Below are 22,946 nucleotides of genomic sequence, written 5' to 3'. Positions count from 1 at the left end.
CATCTTCTCACACTGTGGATCTAAAACCTGAAACATGTTTTGTTTTTTTCACAAATCTGAAACAACCTTCGCTTCTTTGGAATCGGAAGAATTTTTTATATGCATTCTGGTCTTCTTTTCTCACTTTGTATCCACATGCACACATGTAAATCTATGTAAACAGCACAGGCAAACACAGACAAGGGTATATATACACAAAAAAATGCACACATTTGGAATAGCAAACTCTCAATATCAGCCATCTGTGAATGTCTAAACACATTTGGCCAGGTTTTTGGCATCAGTTTGCTTGTCCGTGGGGTCTGGCTCAAATCTGTTACCATTTCTCAGCATGCCTTCTGTACAGAGCACACATCAGTGCCCTCACTGCTGGACGATGGGGCACAGGCCAAGTTTACAACTAAGAGCTGCTCTACGGGGAAAGGAGGAACACACAAAGATACTTCTCCATCACTTTACTGTCCTCCTAAACCCTAATTTGCTCCCTGACCATCTCTTGGCTCTTTGTTTCAGTGTATCTCTTTCACTTGGGTTGAGAGAGAGCCAAGGAACTGTCCTCTCTGAGCTCATTGGAGGAACTATTTGTTTCTCAACACTCTAAATGAAAATGCAATTAGGCCACACAGATAAGACTATTCAGTTATTTGAAACCTTAGACAAAAAAGGCACCTATTTCCAGCTGAAATACAGTCAAAAAGAAAACATTAAAAGATATGCAAGTTAGAATTTAGCTTCTGTTAATTATAGCAGATCCGGTCTCCTTTGCATCTGTCTAAAAGTCACAGCTCCTCTATGATACAGCTGGAGTACAACCATCATGGAAACACTGTCTCCATTAACAGAGTGATGTGTGATTTTTTCTGTTCTATAACTCAACCCTTAGATTGTTCTTTCCCATTGGAAGTTTGACATGCACTTTGCCAAATCTTGTATGAATTGAGTGAAGTTAATGAAAACCCGAAGGTTAATATGTCCAGAGCTTTGCCTGGCCATGCCATGCCTAGTTGGAGAGAACAAATTGAAAGATGTTATCCCCCTCTCAACCACCTGCTGACCCAGTCCACCTGGCCATGAAACATTTATTATGCTTAAGAGCACATTGGCCTGATCTACATCCACCTATTAGGCTGGCTATCATCACTATAATGATTAAGCCAGCCATGCATTTAAAGGGTGACAGTGACAAAGGTCAGCTGGTTCTTAATAGTATGAATCTTATTTGGGTGACTTTGCATCACTTTTATGAGAGATCCAAAAAGAAATCAACCTGTGACTGTCGCAGGTTAAATATGTGGCATGAACTATAATTTTTTGGACCTGAGACTGAGTAGTGAGCAATAAAAAAAGCTGACCCTTTTCTGATCAGTAAATACACTATAGCTTTAGCGCTACAGTGTCATAGTAAAAACACTCTTTGCAGAGAAGTCTGTTACTGAGTAAATAACACTCAATGTTTGCTATTTACAATCAGGGAGGTTTCTAAAAATATTTAAGGAAGCATAGGGATGTACAAAAACAATTAAAAAAATAATGTATTTTCTACATGTTTAGACTTGTCTGCACTTTGTTCAGCGTTTGAGAGACTACAATACTTTCAACAAATAAAACAACAGGAAGGCTGAACATATTAAAGAAAAAATGCTGTATTTTATCCTTTTGAATTTTGAACCTCTGTCTGTTATGGAACATGTTTGTTTTGGAAATACTGGCAAACTTTTAGAAACCTCAGTTACCGTAAGGATCTCCAGGTAATACACACAGAGACTACAGTTATAGTTATGCTAGTACTGAGCATGCTAATTACAAATATCAGATGATAAAGGCAGTTTCAAATGTGAAATCTATTACTATTTTGTTTTAAACTACTACAGTGACTCATCTAAAACATGGTTTTATGTCACCTCTCCTAATTTGAGTAACTCATGGCAGTAAGGCTGCAAAAAGTATTTTGATTACAGTTTCTTCTGGTATTATAGAGAAATCAGAATTGGTAAAAAGCAGTATTGGTATGTCTAAGTTTTACCAACAACAGATTGGAAATGGCCATAAAATTCTGTTTGTAGCTGATCTAGTTTTTATGCAAGATTCTGGTTTTTGTTTGTTAAGTTTCGACTCCATGCCTTGAAAACCCCTGCATGCTCCAAACCAAGCCTCAACAATTGATCCAGTGGACTGCAGTCTTTTGTTCACATTCATGGTTTAGAAATGACTCCCTGAATGGCTAAATTGAAAATTTAAAGTCACGAACATAGTTAGCTATTTGATAACCATGAAGACAGAAAATGCCTATGGAGGTTAAGACAACATTTGTAGAATAAGGAGAACAACTTTTATACAGTTTATGTTCAGTCAAATATTCAGCCATGGACAGAAGAGTCATTAATGATTCAAATGAAAACTGCAGCAACAATGTAGACCACATGAGCCCCAAAGTCACATCAATTTATTTGGTCATATTTTAGAAAAGATATTGAGTCATGACAGTCACATCTTGAGAGTGCACAATACTTTGTTTTTATCTGGACTTTTGTAATCTGAAAATGCAAGCTATTTAATCAAGACACACCTACTATAAAATCAATTGGAGATTCAAGCGTTTCTAAGCTTATTCAAAATTCAAGCACTGTTCAAGACATGAAAAACATGGTTAATATTTCAAACTGTTTTAGAATCCTGGACATTATTTAGTTGCTGTATATTTGCATTTGGAATAGGTTAGATTTCTCCCGCATTCACTTACAGAATGAAAAATAATCAAGTCTATACAGACAAACTGATGAACTGTTAAAGCTATAATACTAGCTGCATATTTATTTTCTTCTTTAAATAAATATCAGTGTCTTTTGAAAAAACATAAACTGACTATTCATTCTACTAATGCAGCAGACACAAATTTGTTAAACCAAAGGCTTTGCTGGGTTTTTTGCACTCACTGAAAAAAAAAAAAAATCAACACTGAAATACAGTTAAGCTGTGCGACAGTTATTTCTACATATTTGCGTTTTTTTTCTTGAGGCAAAACAATCAAAACAATAGTGTTATTTATACTTAGCATCATCACCTCCCTCCACCTCCTTTGTAATAGAAATAACAAAAAAGATATATATTTTTTTCTCCCTCACCTTCACCAACATGCAGGGGAGACGTGATTCCCACACTGTGTATGCCCAAGGCAATTATGTATAGAGCACAAGCTGTGATAAATTAATTGTAATTTAGACTGGTTTTAAATGATGCTTGTGCACTGCAGCACTGCAGGTGCAAAGTAGTGTCTGTAGGAGAGAAATGAAGAGAGGAGGAGGAAGAACAAGAAATGAGCAGCACATAGGCAAATGTTTCATGGACTGTGGAGTACTGCATCACAAAACAATACTCTGAAGTCTTTTGGTTTTTTTTAAAGTTATTTTCACAAAGTCAACATTATATTGTAAATAGAAAGAAAAGGGAGACAAACTATGCAGATGTATTAAAAAGAAGAGGAATGTGTGCACACTGACAAATAGAGCTCAGCCATTAAAAGGGGGCACTAACATAAAACAATTGTCAATATCACTCATTACATCGTCTACAAAAACGGACCAGGCAAAATGTTATTATTAACAAGTGATACCACCAAGATGCCACATAAATGTATTGTATCATCACTATTGTCTGCTAGCAAGTTGAATGAAAAAGCTGTAAAGCATCTAAAAGGCACTATGAAGCCATGTGCAAATTCATTATACCCCTATTCCACTACTGTATATTTCCCTTTTGTTTCAATGGTGTAGGAAGGCATGATGCCACAGAAATAAATTGCTCCCATATACCTTTGTGGGTATCTGACACGGTAGCAAACACAATTCCATCCCCATAGACGTCAGGCTGCCACATATTTTTTTGGATATATCAAAAATTTGAACTCAAATGTCACAGAAATGGAGGCATGTCTGTGACAGTTTTTCTGTATGTTTATATGACAAGTTGTATGTACATTTTCTGTGTAATGTTTATGTAACGAAGCCTAATCAATGATGGCTGCTAATCAAATGCCATTTTATTTATATTATTTATTTCATTGATTTAAAGAATCTGGACAACTTTTCAACTCTAGTTTAAATGTAATACAAGTAATGATTAACTTCTATTTCATGTGTGGATTGAGCCATGGAGATATTTTGCTGTTATTCAGCAGATTGGACAATATTGTGATGATAATGCATAAACTGAGAAGGAACATAAAACACATGGAGCTGTTGAGGAGGAAGATCTGACTGAGGTGGCAGCATTTCTCATTGATCAACTGAATGGGAGGCTCCTTGGATACAAACCACACCAGAGTACTGAGAGAATTTCCAGATGTATCTGGGGCCACCCAAGGTTGTGCTGCTGCTGAAGCAGTTCTTAAATACTGGAACAAACATCCCATGGACATCAGACAGGCCTCTTCCTGTTTGTTTTTAAATTCCCTCTTAAAACCCATCTCTCGTCCTTGGCACTTGACACCATCTGAGATGCTGATGTTTTAAATTGTTTTCATCGTTTAGTCATACTCATTCTGACTGATGTTTTACTATTTTAATACAAGGCTGTTTTATTTATATTTGGGTCCTATTATTGATTTAATTATTGGTTTATTTTTGTATCATGTGACTGCCGTGTAATTTATTAAGTGTACATGACTTTGGACCTCTGGGTGTCTAAAGTGCTCTATAAATAAAGTTGGTATGGTATAACGTGATTAATATAAATATTGCAAGAACGTGATTTTATTTTGTTCAAACATGAAATGTATATTGTTATAACATTAACAACAGTGGGCTGCACGGTGGCGCAGTTGGTAGCACAGGTGCCTTGCAGCAAGAAGGTCCTGGGTTCAACTCCTTCCTGTGTGGAGTTTGCATGTTCCCCTGTGCATGTGTGGGTTCTCACCGGGTACTCTGGCTTGCTCCCACAGTCCAAAAACATGACTGTTAGGTCTCTCTAAATTGCCCTTAGGTGTGAATGAGTGTATGCATGGTTGTATGTCTCTGTGTCGGTACAGGTTGTACCAGCAAGTATCTTTAAATTCACATTTAAAAAGTCAAATGTGGAAATGTACAATTTGATATAAAGGTATCAAGATGAAATTGGCAGGTTAGCAGGTGCAGAAAAACCATGTACCTGTACTGTGAACAGAAAGTGTGCCCACAGAAACCATGACTGATCAAAATAATCATCAACTAATAGTGGAAAAGTAAAGGGACCTTAGTCGTCTAGCAAAACAATCATTAGTTGCAGCTTTAATGATAAAACATGATGATGACTAAATACATGACTTATCAAAGAGAACAGGATAAAAAACATATTAAAGTTCTTGGTTTTGGATACTTTTGTAGAGCCCCCCCTCCCTGCACCTCAGAAATTATTTTGCATGAGTCAGACAGCTAAGTGGACTTCTGAGCTCTCACTTTTGAACAGGTTATTGATGCAGTGTTAAATCAATGCTAATAAGATTAAAACATAATGCAGATGTCTCATGTGAAGTGAAGCTGGTGAAAATCCTTTTATTGAGCTGCAATGGACCATGGCCTTGTTACTACCTAATCATGAAGGTAGAATATGGGGGGGGGGTTGGAAATTGAATTAATATTACCACCAGTCATCCTTTGAAGGGCTTACTAAAATCTGCTAATGGTTTTAGTCCATTACTTGACTTTTATGCTCTTCCCAGGGCATGGTGTTTTCAGATGGCACATGGCAGGTTTAATCCCTCTGCATGGGTAATCCCCCAGAGACGTCTGGATAAAAAAAGTTGATTCCTAGCCTTCCGAAGGACATATCCTGCATTCACGTTCTGATATAAGTATGACAATACGGGCCAGAAAGGTCAAACAAAAATGTTAACCATTAAATGAAGAGAACAGTTTTTTATTAAACTGACCTAAATCAAATGCCGTGACATAAAATCCTGTAAGATTATCCTCTATCAAGGGTGGAGAAGAAACCTCCCCGCCCCACATACACACTTTCATAAAGGCACACGTTAACCAAAGCAGAGGAAAAACTGCGAAGACAAACACTAATCCGCACAGATTTAGTGTAGCAGAACAATTGCTTTTGTCACCCTGGATAATCAGCCCAGAGTATAGTTTATGAATTACAGTACACGCAATAAAAAACAATAACAGGGCGACGGAGAGTGTGCAAGTGAGAACAAATGCATACACTGCCGGTGCATGAATGAGTGCATATAAAAATGGATGTCAAACATCGATGATGTCAAACTATTCAAAGTCTGTCTGCAAGCCTCAGACAATTACTCAGTCTCATTCAGAAATGGTTTCTCACACATTGAGAGGTAATTTCTTTCTCTGACTTGCCCTACATATATAGATAAGAATCATTAACATTCCTTTCAGCCTCTATTATTCAGACAGTAATGAGAATGTCAGCCCAGTGGACACAATAAGGAATAATCCATTATTGTTTACATTTAGGTGTTTGCTTAAAGCAAGCTAAATCAAGGGCCACTCCAGTAAATGACAACAATAATGCCATACTAAGAGATGATGTAACTGTCCCTGTGTATCAGGCATTATCTATGCAGTTTGGTGTTATGTTAAATAAAGAAGCAGATAGCTTTTTTTCCACTTTTGTACATTAGGAAAATATGCTTTGGGAAAAAGCTCAGCTTGCTTTACCATCTCACTCATGTCATTGTAATCCGAGATCTAGGGCAGTGAGGACCCATTTAATTGTTCTAATATATTATTGACATGCAGGGCATGAATAGATGGCTAGGTTTAGCATTTGCCTGTGGCAAAGCATCATCAATTAGTGCTAAAAACAAAGCACAGCTGAGGCTGATGGGAATGTGAGTATTTCTGCAGGTAATTAAAGAAGAAAAAGCCATTTTAGTTCATAAGCAATTTGTATTTCATGCAGTAGATATTCTATTTTAGACCAATTTGATGAACATGACTAGAGTTATCAGTGAAGCTTAGAAATGCAGGAAATGTCCAACACTATTACAAAACAAAACAGAGATGCACTGAAAAGTTAGGTGGTGACCAAAATTCACCAAATTTCATCTTGCTCAGCCAAGACACTTAAAATTTTTAATTGCTTATTAGTTAATGGCCATGAACCATGGCCTTATTAGTTAATTTGTTTTATTAAATCTCACAATTGTATTCTTATTATTGGGCTTATTTCTTCTGTTGCAGACCACCCACGTCTTTGCATGGTTCACAAGTAACTGTGTAACTCAGACTGTGATGGACAATATTCAGTATTTTACAAATGGAATAAAGTTGGCATTCACGACCACCAATCTCCTGATTTTCAGGCTGGAATCTCCCGTCCATGTTGTCACTTCAACCAGTCTTTTTTTATGTAAGAGTGATCTACTACATTAATACAGGTGAGTTGTTTGTATTTTTTGTCAGACAAAGAACAGAAATGTAAAAACACTATAATAAAGGTTTTTTCAAGCTGCAAGTGAGTGAGAGAGAGAGCAATACTTTGAGTATACAGCCTGAAAGTGTATCACAGTATAGTGAATTACCTCAGATTTATCCTTTTGAGCTTTCAATCTCATGTCACAGAAAATGTTAGATTTTTAAATGTTGGTAGCCTGAGGATGTACATTCTCTATGGAATACCCTGTTGTTATAGTAATGCTAGCCATGCTAATCACTAACATAAGAGCTTAAAACAGTTTAAAATGTTAAACCCACTATCAATTTGTCTTTGTTAGCAACTGCTCTTTCAATCCCATAAATTGATGCTGACCTTGTTCTTGTATTCATAAACATGACCCTGAAAAGCAGAATGAATAAAAAAACTATCTTAAATGCTGCTCCTAGATCTTCTAATGTCATATTTCTTGAAGAGAAATCACAATCGGCTGTAAACAGCAGCAAAACCAGAGATTAAAAACGGTCACAAGTCTTCGATCTTAGCTCTGATCTCTATCACAAACTAAATTATAATTAACACAGAAAAGGGTTATAAACCTGTTAATTGGATTTGCTATGGGCAGGAGCCTTCAGCTGAAGAATACCACTACACACTGGAAACTAATAATCACCCAGCTCATTTTGAGGATCCTCGCTGAGAGCCTGATGGTAATTAAGATGGACATGAAACAAGTGTATTAGGCATACAGGGATCATAGATAAAGGCAATCAGCTTCGACAAACTAAAATACAGGTTTGGTGGTGGTGGTCAGTCAGGTGATTTATCTTAGTTTCTAACAGAAAACATTTGACCTAAATACAACATTGTTGCTTTAAAGCTTTAAGTATCAATTCAATCACTTTTGTTCAGTTAGCCAAGATTAAGATGGCCAAAATACAATGTGCTGTAACACCGTTTGCATGCATAGCACTGCAAAAGCCTAAAGACAGACCTCTTGGTAGATTACCCTTTACAGTCTCATTTGCCACAAAGCCCAGCAACATTCTACACACTTTCGTTGACAGATGGCCAGGTAAATAGACTTTACAAAAAGCTTGAAAGGCTTGGCAGTCAAAAAATAAATAGGCAAACGTCCAGATCCATGGATGGGTAAAATGCCAACAACTGGACAGGGCTATCGTAACAAGGATCCAGCAGAGCTGAAAGTAATCATTTTTAGTTTTTTGGGAACAGCAGATTTGATTATTCACTTCTCTGACCTCATACACAAATAAAGGGTATGCAATCCACAACCTATTGCAATGATCTTTTTCCGATCTGTCTTCATTTATTTATCTATTTATAAAGGATTTATGTTTTATTTTTAAAGTTATTTTAAACATTTGAAAATAACAGAAATAAAATGATTTTGCTCTCTGCCAACAGAAACGTTGATTCAGCAGCAATTGCGATGACACAGTGCAAGTTCTGTCCATTTACCATTTAATAAATTGCAAGATAGAACATACCAAACACACAAATATGCAATCACAGTTAAAAAAAGACCTTAAATATTGTAGCATTGGAACCCAGTCTCAGGCACAAAGCAGTAACTTCAACTTCACATTAGGAGTTGGGTGCGTACTAATGGTCATTACCTTCCTACTACCCAGATTTTCTTACTGTGACAAGTACCCATTTTTACTGCAGGAGATCTGCTGCATATTAACCTGCTCTTTAATTTGATGTGAAAGCAAGTAGTATTTAAGATAAAGAAACCTGCTATTTAAACTGAAATTAGCGTTGATCAGCATGCTATGACTTTTTTCTGTTTGTGACTAAAAATCACAGCTTGAAGTGATTCTGGAGTAAAGAATAGTAGCTTGCTCTATATAATGGTGCATGCTTATCATTGCTGTGAATGTAAATGTCGCCTAAAGTATTTCCATTTATCATCCCCTGGAATAAATCCCTTGAAAACCTCATAATGATCACTTTTTCCCTCTTAATGAATAATTAATTCTTTTCTTAAATTAATCTTGATTTAATTAAGGAATTAAAAGATACTTGTGGGGGAGGAGATGTTGATTTGATTCAGTATATATATGGTGAAGTGCTCTGAATAGAGGAAAGGTTTTTTATGCTGAAAAGCATAAAAAATTATGTATGTTATGATCTTACATTTTTTACATTTTGTTTGGAAGTGCCAATGAAATAGGATTATAAATCATTCCCACTCCAAACCCTCTCTGGTGTGTGCATATTATGCCTGAATGATCTCTTCCCCATTAATCAAAATCCAAAAAAGTCTGCGGGTGTAAAGTCAGGTTACCACTAATTTTGACCTTGAAAGGAAAAGGCTACAAACAGATAACTGCTTTCATAAATCCAAGATTCAATGTGATGTCGGCGACATCACATTAAGTCATACTCTCATCACCGGTTCTAATTAATAACCCTAACAACAGCTGTCACACATTTCTCGCTGCTGCACAAATCTATACTCGCTCGTTTCAATCTATCATTGTTTTCCACAAGATGCTGGCTCAAATAAAAATGCTCTATAAATTTAATGGCAAAGAGGGTGGAAACTAATGACTGGATGAATATAAATGAGCGCTCAAACAGGAAAATACAGTCATATTTGTTGCATCATGAGCAGGCGTACTGAACCCAGTTACGACAGGCACATAAAACCAATGCATCAGATTCAACAATAACGTGTGCAATAGGTTTTGTGTGGTTGTCAAGGAGATACTGAGCGGCACATTGATCCTCAAGGCTTAGCGATCAAAAAGGAGCTGGCTTCTGATAAGCATATTAAAATCACACACAGGCATAGCTACAGTAATGACTAAAACACAACTGAACCACTCCTGCTCTTATCTAGATTTCACTGGCTGAAGCAGCTTAATGGGTCCACAAAGATGACAACATGAGTAAAAACATTTGACATGTTTTATAGACACATATTACTGTAATTATAACTGTTACTGTAATGACCAGAAAACACATGTAGCTTACGTTTTACACAAAGGTGTTTATAATGTTTTAAAAATCCACAATAGAAAACAGATTAAATATACTTTCTGCCAATTCAGGTGTTGACATACATTAAGATTACTATGCATTTAAACTATTTGGGAAAGCTCAGATGATGAAACCATGGCTTTGTAAATTGATGATATGTCAACTCACAGCATTATAGAGGCCCACCTGTTTATTTATCTGAAGACACACCTTAAACACACGCTTTCTTGTGTTAATGAAGTCTCCAGATTTCTAAAGGTACTTGTACTCGTCGTCTTCCGCTTCATCCGAAACCGGGTTGCGTGGGAAGCAAACTCAGTAGAGACACCAAGACGTCCCTCTCCCCAGACAACCCCTCCAGCTCCCCAGGCATTCCCAGGCTAGCCAAGAGACATAGTCCCTCCAGCGTGTCCTGGGCCTCCTCCCGGTGGGACGTGCCTGGAACACCTCCCGAAGGAGGTGTCCAGGACGCACCCTGTATAGATGTCCGAGCCACCTCAACAGTGTCCTCTCAATGTGGAGGAGCAGTGGCTCTACTCCAAGCTCTTCCCAGATGGCCGAGCTCCTCACCCTATTTCTAAGGGAATGCCTGGCAATCCTTACGCAGGAAGTTCATTTCAGCCGCTTGTATCTGGGATCTCGTTCCGTCGGTTATGACCCAAAGTTCATGGCCATATTTATCTTAAGGCACACCTTAAACACACATCTTATTGTGTGACATCATGGGAAAATAAAAATAATAAAATAAAATATCCAAGATATAAGGAGATTTGTGAAGCTCAACAAGTCTGCTTCATCCATTAATAATGTCTAGATAAGGTAAGCATCATTATTCACAGCAAAGAGTCCTGTAGTGACATAGGCTGATAGGCAATACAGTGAGGAAGAAGCCAAAACATAAAAGCCAGATTACCATTTGCAACTAAATAGAGGGACAATTTTCTTAATTTTGGCATATATCTAGTTTTCTGATTAACTGAATTTGAAGTGTTTGTCCATGATGACTATCAATATATTTTGGAAGGGAAATGGGGCTTGCAGGCCTGAGAACACCATCCCTGCTGTGAAGTACAGGAGTGGTAGCATCATGTTTTACTACATGAAGGGCTGTTGCACTTCACAGGACACAAAATGGGTCTTCCAAATGGACAATGAACTTAGACACAAAGTGGCAAAAGGAAAACAAAATGTATTTTTTGGAGTGGTCATCAATCACAAAGCCTTGATCTCAATCTTATAGAAACTTAGTGGTTAGAACTGAAACGCTGTGTGTTTAGTAAGTAGAAATTACACCGGCAATCCTGACCTAAAACAGGAAAGGGTTAGTTGGACCTATCAGTGAGATTATGTCTAAACATTTGGCTTCAACTTTATTTAGCAAAAGTAAGATTTCTGGGCCCGTATTCACAAAGATTCTCAGAGTCCTCTCAGAGAGCTCCTATCTTAGCCTAAAATGTCCTGCCAAAGAGTCCTAGCTTAAAAGTTATTCTTTTCGCTGCTGAGAGCCACTCTGAGAGAGGAGACGACAGAAATTCCTATCTTAGGTAGGAGGTGTGGTTGACTCCATTGCTAAGTGTGACGCTGTTGCAAAAAACAAACAATTAATAAAAATTGACCAATGATAGAATTTAAACTGGATTCAGAAATGTGTAATTATGATGATGACATAGCAAGATTAATTATCGCACAGCATTAACATGTTTGAACGTAACTTATTTACATGCTCGTCATTATTTTGATCTCATTTTTATGCTTACTCAATATGCCGTTTGTTTTCATACTGCATCTATTTCATCTCCTTCTTGTTCAAAGAGGTTTAGTTTGATAAAATGACCAAAACAAAACAGAGAAAAAAAAGGTGTCGAAAACCAAGTAGCAGAGCCTGCGGAGGAGAAAAGAGGAGTGTTGAAAGATAGATTAGGTATGGGACCACGGTGCCAACAAGCAGGCATTCCTGAGCAGATCAATGCGTAGTTCCCACTGGTTTCAGCACCAGCCTGGAATGTGAGCAGCGCTGGTACCTGCTGCATTCAGGAGCCAGAGAGGAGATAGCAGCACACCAGAGAATGTCTTCACAAATGGGGGAGAGTTGTAGATGACCATTTAGGCTTAGGCTACTGACATCATCATGTACAATACAACAAATACTTATTCACCTCCAAGCTTTTCCAATTTTTGTATTTTTTGAAAACCTTTTTACAGTCTGTAAATACTTACTAGAGTTGAAGCTGATGATAAAGTTAATTTTATCTCTATAATAATAATTGTGTGATCGATATAGAAGTTTATGCACTCACCTATTCGACTGTTTAGGGGCTGAATCCCTGTGCAATCGAGCTGGTAGCGTTTCATTAATTCGCAGTTATTCATTGTTCTGAGAATACCTCTCCTTTCTCTGTCTTCCTGCCATTGTCTCTCCTTAAGACACTCTTAAGCTCACTAAAAGTCCTCACTACTCTTAACATTTCCTCCCCTTAGGAGCTCTCTTAAGGCCCAAGATGCTTTGTGAATAACTTTTATCTTACTGACGGAAAATTCTGAGAAAAATCTTAGAATTCGAGAAATTCTACAATTCTTCTTAGAATGACATCACTAGGAGCTACTTTTAGTCTTAGGGTTCTTTGTGAATACCGGCCCTAAATGTTTCTGGGATTATTCTTGACACATACCTGCTCCTGCATAACGCCATAATATCTACATTAAAAGGCTGAGGCAATCGAGCCTTCGCAGTAACCGCCCCAAGATTGTGGAATACCTCACCTCAACGTGTCTGCAAAGATTATAGAAATACCTACATGTAAAATTGACACAAAATAGGTTTTTACAAATCTTAATTCTCTTTAAGGCTTTTATTTTTTTTTTACTTAATTTTAACTCTATATTCTATATTTTTGTTTGTTTGGTCATTTTATTACACTTTGTTCAAGTTTTTTTTACTCTATGAATAAATTTACAATACTTCCTTTTCAGCAGCTCTCTCTATCACCAAAGTGCGAGTATATACTGGCATTAAGCATGAATTTTATAGCCTATTTAAATAAATGAGCAGTTAAACACAAAACCTTTGTAAATGACAACTCAAATCTATCAAAGCAAAAACATTTGAGTGCTTTTGTTGCCCTTGCAAGGATTTCATGAGAGTGAGTTGGCCATGAGAGGTTGAAGAGAAAAGAAAAGTAATTTATAGCAGCAGAAGCAGGAAAAAAAAATCATACAATGGAAGAATGAGCAGAAGGAGAGCGGACAGGATGTTGTACCATGTGATCAAAAGAAATGACAACACCTGCTTCACTCAGTCTGTTGTACAGGCACACCTTAGGATAGCATTTTAATCTGCAAAGTTGTCAGCCCGCTGTGTCCCCTGCTGGGGTCTGATAAGGCAAGTCAGCGGATTTGGACCAAAAATAACTTAGTGGGGACAGTTTGATTCTGTTATGTTACAATAATATTATCAAATGTTTGTTTGAGGCACCGTTTATGTATTATTTAAACTTTTTTTTCTGATACAGTAGAACTGAATAATAATAATAATAATTGTCACTTACATCCTTAATCTAAGGTTAAAATTAAACAACTATTAAAAAAACCCCAAATAAACTAATTTACATGCTGGTTTAGAAAAAAGGTTGAAGTATATACCGTCCAAGTATGAAGAAACTTTTTACTGATAATGCTGTTCTTCTCTTACTTTCTCCTATAGAGTCTCACATACTTATTTACATCAATGTAGGCTGCAATAATCTTGTACTCTGTGCCTTTCATTATACAGCTTGCACGAAAGTTGGCTGCCCATTGGTGAGGTGAAACTAGCTGCAGCTGAATTTAGATAGAAGACCTTTTGTGGAAATGATATCATGTTATTTGCAGTCTTTCTTCCTGTGCACAATCACGTTCTGATTTAATGCATATGTTTCGAAAGAAGAAAGAGCAGATGTGAATCTGTTGTGTGGGAGAGGCAGAGAGCCTGAAACAAGGTGCGCTGAACAGTTGTGTGATCTGATTTTAAATTGCAAAGAAAATCCATAATCCTAACTGAACTAAAAGAGTAAACATTTAGTCTGATTTAATGTCAGACAGTAAGAGAAGAAAAAGTCATGTCTCGTAACATACAGTGTATGTAAATTTCTCGCTTCAACTGTTTCTTTCTGGAAATAAGGTTACAGTGATCCTAAACCTAACAATCATAAAAGCTCCCTGAGACAATTATAAAACAAACCTTATATTTAGATGTTTAATTTAGACATGTTTCTGTGCATCACCTTCACAGAGGAACTCCTAATAACAGTGCAAAATAGCAATGGTCATTGCTGTTTTTTTTTGGCAGATGCAAGCTTTTCAGCACAGATAACAAGCACTTTAAAGCCAAAACAAAGGGACAGAATTTGTTCAGCATCCCATAACTGATCAAGGCCTTTACCAAAAGCAGACTATGAAACCAGACGAGTGAAAGGACAGACTGATGTCTTGCAAATCTGAAAGGCAGCAATGTCTCTGCAGTTTCCATTGTCCAAATCTGTTGTCTTGCGTCAAGAGTTTTAACTACACAAAGAGCATAATTACATCTGAGTAAGAAGACTTGTTGAAAGCTTTTCTATTGCGCAAATCTGGACTTGTCAGTCTGAGTATCAGGTCAAGTATTTACTAAATTGGAAATGACCAAATGTTTGATTTAAAAAATAATTAAGTGAACTGGAGAATTATTAGCATTAACACTTTTCCAGCTAAACATATACCAGTCCCAGGCACCAATAATAAAATATTAGTCACCCATCCAAACGCTGATTTGCTTTTTTTCATGGTTATTTAAGTTTACTGGCCATTGTCCTTGTTTGAACAAAACTAAAGTTGACGTTTTAAAATTGTCCAAATTTAGTCTTAAAAACATTGAAAGTCAGGCTGAGTTTTCCTTTTTAATAAAGCCCAACAAAATTTAAACCAAATTTAGATGTCAATACATATGTTGAAGTGGCAATTTTTTTATCTTTAACTTTTTATCCACATTTATACCTTAAGATGTCATCTTTTCCATGTCTTGAATGAAAGTTCGCTCGAGAGAACTTCTTGCAGTAAGAGAAGGTACGACCTCTAACAAAATTTGTAAGATACCTATCATGCACTTTTTTATATATTGAGGCAGTGATTTTATTTTACCACCATGGTGGTTACATTGTCAAAAAGGAGCCTAGAAACAGTCTATTCTTTTTTTTTTTTTATAAATTTTTGTTTCCCACAGGTCAATACTATGAAAAAGTGTTTCAATCAGCTTGTCAGCTAGGGGAACTTATTCAGTCAACATAGATCTTTGATGACCAGAAGCATTTTAGAAGTAGAATATGTTGCTTGTGGTTAGTATACTCAGTCTAACTTCCTCAGTTTCTGAATAGGGGACGCAAAGGAATAGGCCACAAAATTAGACAAACTTGAAGACACTCCAGAGATGCACGATAGCAGAAGGGAGGTGACTGTGGCTCAGTAGGAAGAGGAGTCGTCTTGCAATCAGAACGTTGTGGGTTCGATTCCAGCTTCCTCCTGCCACATGTCGATATGCCCCTGGGCAAGGCACTTAACCTCAAGTTGCCTCCCGATCTGTGTATTGATGTGTTAGTGAGTGCGATTGGGTGAATGTGGTGCTAGTGTAAAGCACTTTGAGCAGTCTGTATGACTGGAAAAGTGCTATATAAGTTCAGTCCATTTACCATTTTCATTAGACTTTCTCATAACCTCAATAATTTGATAAAATATGAACTTCAAAGCAGCAAAAGGGGTATCTTTAAAATAAATGCAGCTAAAGAGATTTAGAGAAACAGCAAAGGGATTATGTCTTTTAAATAGATAACATGAATTCGTTTTCCTTCATGGAAGAAATGAGTTTCTCAAGAGGTGCAGTTGGTGAAAGCATCAGATAAGACAAATATACTATGGGAGTATCTCACTCTTACATGACTCAATTAGCATTCTGATGAGCATAATGCCATTTTGAAATAGAGAGAGGTAATTCCAAGCTTGAAACATTTAAATGACTGACTCATTGCTAGAGTGAAAATACATATTGTCTCCGATTACAACAGCTGAATGGTTTTATAAACCCATTCTCTGAAACATTTTATAATCGTATTCTGAACATCATGGATTTGTGTCTCAATTGGGATGATATTTTAGCAGTGTGAGCCAATAGAGCTCCAAAACACACTAACAGAGCACCTTTGGGATGTGGTGGAGATTCACATCATAGTTGTTCAGCCAACAAGTCTGCAGCAACTGTGTGATGGCTAATGTCACTATGGACCAAAGTCTCAGAAAAGTATTTAATGCCTTGTTAAGTGTATGCAAGGATGATTTAAGGTAATTCCAGAGGCGAAAGAGGGCCCAGCTCAATGTTACCATGTTATACCTAATTAAGTGGATGTAGATTAAGTGTAGGCATGTCACTAAGGTAAGATACATACAATACAATAAAAGCTCCAGCAAATATGCTATTATATAAATTTAGAAAAAGAATGGTTAGGTTAAAGTTTACTGATCACATGGTGTTTTCACCAATTGAACAGTGAGAAGATAGATTTTGTGTACTTTTAGTTTTTCTTTCCCATAGAAAGTACTGCTGGCTCAGTGCTTCTCTGTTTAGCTGTGTTTCTATCTGCACAAAGCCAGTGACAAAGCTAACCATGTGTTAATTCTATTTACTCTTCGTCGTTTTTCCCAATTTGTTTTTCCTTCCTGTCCTCTGTGCTGTTGCAGATGACCGGTCATTCTGAGCCTACTTCTACTGGAGTTTTCTTCCAGTTTAGAGAGAGAAGGTTCTCTCCACTGTCACCACACACTTGCTCAAGATTAGGAATTGCTTCAAAGTCAAAATGTTGACACTTTTCATTTATTATAACCATTTACCAACTGTAATTAATTAATCAACTAAATCTGACTGCATAGTATTACGCTTTCAATTAAATCAGACTGTATGTTTTTTACCCAATGGTTTGAAATGAATTCAGTTAAATTGGGTTCTACATAAATAGACATTAATTAGACCCATTTCTTTTATAAGAACCTGGGGACGTCATGAATTGATAAGCGGAATTGAACTGAATTGAACAAAACAAGTAGAAAGAGAGTGGAAAAGGATTTTTTCAAAGATTATTGAAGGTACTTAAAGACTAAAACAACCTACATGCAAGAAGAGAAAATGTAGAAATGTTTATACATACTTAAATATTTTCTCTAAATGTGTTTGTGAGTTCTTTCCGTGTGTTCCCGTGCCTGCGTTTATGACGTAAACTGTAAGCAGAGAGCAGAATGTCAGGAAGGTTTACATTAGTCAGCAGATGCAGTGGACCACATCATTAGTCACTCTGACACCCTCTTCTGGCCTCGGTTTTATTGATGAGACCAAGCTCAACAGCTACCCCTCTTTTAACACACACAAACACAGACGCTGATCCTTCTTTAAAAGCAACAGGAGACTGATTCAGCAGCTCAGGTGGAGAGGCCAGTACTCTGGCTGTGTATGGGCTAGGAGCTGCTGCGTGTCTAGAAAATTAACATCCAACAGAGCAGAAAATGTCCTCAGTTCAATGGACGTTTATTTGTAGGTGGAGCACACAGCCGATCCATAAACGAATATCTGCACAACAATAGTTCTGGGCAGGTTGTAAATGGCAGGGCATGATCATAGGGTTCCAAGTGTCACAGCAATGAGCTCAGAACTGTTTATGGCTTCAATGTCTCTGACATTTAACAGGACGCTGTAATTTATCAGCTTCTCAGTCTGACTCATGCATACGTACACACACACACACAAACACACACATACACACACACACACACACACACACACACACACACACACACACACACACACACACACACACACACAAAGTCACATAAAACATTACCATTAGGCCTAATAATGCTGCATCACAAAACTTTGTGTGCATTGTTAAATTGTGCATTGTGTTGATGCATTTGTGAATAGAATAATTGCTTGCAGTAATGTATGACAACAAAACAATAAAAGGAAAAAAGGACAAAACAAGACAATGCATCATAAATGCTCCAAATGTTCCTCCTGTAACAACCAATCAGTGACAATTTAAAGTTTTGAAACAGGATGCAATAGCAACCTGAATGCTGCACATTGATCAGCCATTTAGTCAGTTAATGGCAACAAGCATGCTTTTTAAATCTGTTGATAACAATAACCATAACTCTCTGTAATCTCCAAGCAAATATTTGATTTATGTAGAATAGAGCACAGTCTTGTGTTCCACATTTATAGCCTTAAGCATAAAGCACATCAACTCCATCTTACAAAGAGTATATTAAGTAGGAGGAGTGCTCTCCACATGCAGAGTCACTGTTTCAGTTGATTCTGGAAGTGTGTTGCTACTAACCACAGGGGGAGTTAAAGACAGCAGTAATGGCATAATCTGTTTCTCCATTTCCTCTCTAATGTTTTGTTTCAGTAAGGCATTTTCAACTTTCACTTTTTTGCCACATTTCCCCAAAATCCTTTTCTCAATGACATTTTGAAGGCAAAGTCATTACTGAAAGGGAATATATTGATGGCTGCTCCTCCCAAAAGTATAGACACGAAAGTAATACAAAAAAACTGTTGGAGAGCTGAAAAGTGTTCTTTCTCTGCAGTTATTATATAAAACGTGTAGAAGAGACACTTTAGAAAGAGTGGACCTGCCTTCTGAAGCGCTTGCAGGTTTTAGGGCCACAGAATCAGACATTTCAAGTTAAGCTGTAATCAAACATTTACCCACACAGCTTAAAATAGAAATGGATCCATTTCCAGATTTTTTCACACACTCTCATAAACAGGCATGCATGTACACACAAAGCAAATCACAACCAGATAAAAGACGTTTGTGCTCTTACCCGAGCGTTGTCATAGTAACGATGGTGTACCAAAAGGATGCCGGGATGCTGGTGAATTTGCTGGAGGTTGAACCCTTCTCTGCGTAGAACATGACAGTTGCAAAGATAATTATGGCCATGGTGAGGGAGAAGAGCAGGAAGCCCAGCTCCGAGGCACAGCTCTTCAGCGTGTAGCCAAGAATGCGCAGGCCCTGTGAGTGCCGGGAGAATTTAAAGATACGGAATACCCGGAAAACCCGCAGGGTCACAAAAGCCCCGCTCACGTCCTCATTGTCGGTCATCACCAGCCCGATGTAATAGGGTAGGATGGCCACCACGTCGATGATGCTCATGACAGACCTCATGAAGCGATAGCGGTTGGGTGCAGCAAAGAGGCGCATCAGGTACTCCACTGTGAAGATCATCACACAGGCTGTGTCCATGCAGAAAAAGGCCACAGTGTAGCGCTCGCCACATGGCACTTCCTTCATGTTGGGCGATGAGCCGCAGGGCACCGTCTCTACCACATTGGTCATGACAGAAATAGCAATGAAGAAACCAGTGACATAGTAGAAAACCAGAGCCATAGTGGAAGTGTGAGGGTTCTCAAAAGCCCGCCACATGGTCTCCCTGAAAGTCATGTTGGGCAGCTTGGCATCTTTATTGTCCTCCTGGTCGTCCATGAGACGTTCTGCATTCTCCCTCTTCCTGTCCTTGTACTCTTCATAGCAGCAGTCCCCTATAATCTCTGGGACGATGCCAAAGAAAGCCAGCTCCTCATCATAAGAGGAGATGCACTCACATCGTGGATAGTGGAGCTTGCCAGTACGATAGAAGTTGAGCACACTGCGGAACATGTCAGGGTCACGGTCAAAGAAGTACTCTTTAGTGTCTTCATTGTAGAAGAACTCCTTCTCCGAGCTGCCGAGCAGTGTGTCCGGATAGCGGTCCAGCGTGTTCCTCCAGGTCTGGAAGCGCCGTCCGCTGACATTAAGGACTATGAGCTCGTCCTGCCTCTTGTTCTTTTCGGTTGGGGCGACCGGCATGGGCAAGTTGGCCACAGGCATCCAGCCGATCGCCGCTGCCCGAGCAAACGGAAGCCATGCCGCTACTCCCGCTGCCATGATGGTTCTGGCTTGGGGCGCAGGGGGAAACGGGTCGAGCACGTTCAGAACCAGCCTGACTTCAACTTCTTCACCATCTAACATAAAGAAAGAGAAGAAATATGTGAGGATGGGAACCACTCACTAAAACAATGATAATTCAACAATGATGGGGGTTGATATGTTAATAAAAAAAATAGATGCTTCAATGTAAAGAACATCACAAACTAATTAAGAGAACAAATGTCAGCCTGTACTAGAAATTTGTTACATGTTATTTCTAATAGGAGTCACCTAAAGACCATGATCGAAATTAAGTTCAGCATCTAGATGTAAGCTGCCTTCATAAATACATATAGCGGGCTTCAGTGCAGAGAAAGCCTGCACCTCTAATAAGCATCATCTGTCTTCAGTTCAAGGTTATCTTTCCCTACTCACTCCTGTGGAGGAAAAAACATCCTTACATCATAACTACATCTTACAGGTAAAAGAAAAAAAAGGAAAGCAAACTGAATTACTAAACTGGTAGCATGTCTTTTTCTTTATACTGCTTTAAAACTTTGACTTTGTTTAAGGTCTTTTTAGGGGTAAATCAAAAACCTGTTGAGTTCCAACTCCAAAAAGCACAGAGAGAAAACAGAAGATCTACCTTTAATTTTAAGATTAAACAAACTTGTTGATCAATATTAAGTCAAACTGCAATAATTTGACACCTGGAATGTTAATAATTACAAAATGCTGAACCTGGAGGCGTAATGAGCCACATAAACACAGAACAATTTGATAATAACATATTGCTGTTTGCAGCTGAATGTTGACCGCGTCGGTCAGTCAAGACTTCAAACTCACCGATTCAAAATTCTCCATCAAAAGAAACACGACCGCCTCCCAGAACAGTTAAGTTACAACCAGACGGCTTGTTTTTTTTATTACTGAAACCGTGTCTGAAAAAAAAAGACACCAGAGGTGAAGTTATAAGCTAAAAGAAGGACAGAAGGGAAGGATGGCGAAAAAGTAACGTTGAGCGACGTACCACAGCTGTTTTTTTATCAATTTCCATGATGCGAGAGGAGAAAAGATGAGCGGAGTCCGCCGTGAGGACCGTGTTACCTTGGCTTTTCGGGATGAGTGCTAGGAAGAGACGGAGGAGGAGGAGCGCTTTTCCTCTCTCTCCTCCTCCTTCTCTCTCCCTTTTTGCGCAGGGTTGGTTTGTGAACTCAACTGCAGTTGATTCAGGATTTTAGAAAATGCTCCAATAAAAAACAAACAAATAAATGGTCTGTAGTTTTAAAAATACATTTTTATAAATAACCTATCTTACCGCGATGTGTTTGCTTTTTTTGAGCAATAAAGCATAATATGAATCAATGCAAGGGTTTTTAGCCGCTATACAGCTAAAACTAGATATTTATAGTGTGTACAAGGACATGTGACCTGTTTTGTTATTGTTTAATAAAATCAGACTAACCCTTTTTCTTTTTTAGGTCAGTGAAGATTTTCAAATGAATTTCCATTTGCTAAATACCTTATTTTAAACACAACACCTAAACAATCTTAGAAAAAAATCAAAAGAAATTGACTAAGATATCGGGAAGAGATTTTTTGACCTCCAGAAGTCTGCTTAATATCTGAATACAGTTTTCAGATGCCTAAAGGTGCCACGTTCATCTGTTAACACAATAATATGCAAGTGTAATCAGCATGGAACTGAGTAGCAATCATTCCCGCGCAGGAAGGAGACAGGTTGTGTGTCACAAAAATTTTTAGGAGTGGAATGTGTGAATAAATACCCGGAACAAAAGCAAAACATGCTATTAAAAGTGTGATTAATAACACTGACATGAGTCCTGTGCTGACATGGTCTGAATGGCCACTCAACAAGGAAGAAGCCATAATTCCAAAATCAACATAAAAAGCCAGATTACAGTTTGTGTATGCACTCACTGTTTTTTTGGAGACATGCCCTGTCATCTGGGGAAACATAAATTGAAGTGTTAGGTCATAATAACCATCATTATACTTGGATGAAAAAGGAAAAAGCTTGCAAGCCTGAGAACACCATCCCAACTGTCAAGTAAGAGGGTGGCAATATCGTATTGTGTGGGTGTTTTGCTGCAGGAGGCATTAGTTCACTAAACAAAACAGACGGCATCATGAGAAAAGAACATTATGTAAAAATATTGAAGCAGCATCTTAAAAGAGACATGAGGCTTGGATACAAATAGGTCTTCCAAATGGATAATGTCCTTAAGCTTACTGGCAAAATAGATACAAAGTGGCTTAAGGGCAATAAAGTCAATATTTTGCATTGGGGATCACAAAGTTCCTGGAAAATCTGTCGGCAGTGTCAGGTCAATTGTGTGTCAGGTCAAGCCTACAAACCTGATTCCGTTACACGCGTTTGGAGGAATGGCCCAAATTTCCAGCACACTTCTAGAAGAATACCAAAAATGTTGTATCCGAGTCATGCAGTCGAAAAGGCAATTCTATCAAATACCAAATGTGAATTTCAAGAAGGTAAGGAAAGAATATCTAAAATAATTGACACAAATCATTCTCATATTTAGCAAATAAAAATATTTTGTTAGTTCC

General features: G+C 37.9%; 1 protein-coding gene across 2 annotated transcripts in view; it reads right to left on the bottom strand.

Annotated features, from left to right (window-relative positions):
• Window positions 1-21,475, bottom strand: part of kcnd3 (potassium voltage-gated channel, Shal-related subfamily, member 3) — a 171,138-nt gene extending 149,663 nt beyond the window's left edge. The window contains exons 1-3 of one of the 2 annotated variants that reach the window (XM_047362606.1): window positions 21,388-21,475; window positions 21,204-21,298; window positions 19,273-20,452 (exon numbers count right to left, since the gene is read on the bottom strand). In XM_047362606.1, the coding sequence (XP_047218562.1) occupies window positions 19,273-20,375 (1,103 nt within the window). In that variant the 5' untranslated portion in view covers window positions 20,376-20,452; window positions 21,204-21,298; window positions 21,388-21,475. Of the gene's footprint in view, window positions 1-19,272; window positions 20,453-21,203 lie in introns of both variants that reach the window. The other variant, XM_047362597.1, reaches the window with a different exon arrangement.
• Between the last annotated feature and the right edge of the window lie 1,471 nt (window positions 21,476-22,946).

This window comes from Girardinichthys multiradiatus, chromosome 1 (assembly GCF_021462225.1).
Source record: "Girardinichthys multiradiatus isolate DD_20200921_A chromosome 1, DD_fGirMul_XY1, whole genome shotgun sequence".
In the NCBI taxonomy this organism is placed as follows: domain Eukaryota; kingdom Metazoa; phylum Chordata; class Actinopteri; order Cyprinodontiformes; family Goodeidae; genus Girardinichthys; species Girardinichthys multiradiatus.
This window is presented reverse-complemented; position numbering and strand designations above follow the sequence as displayed.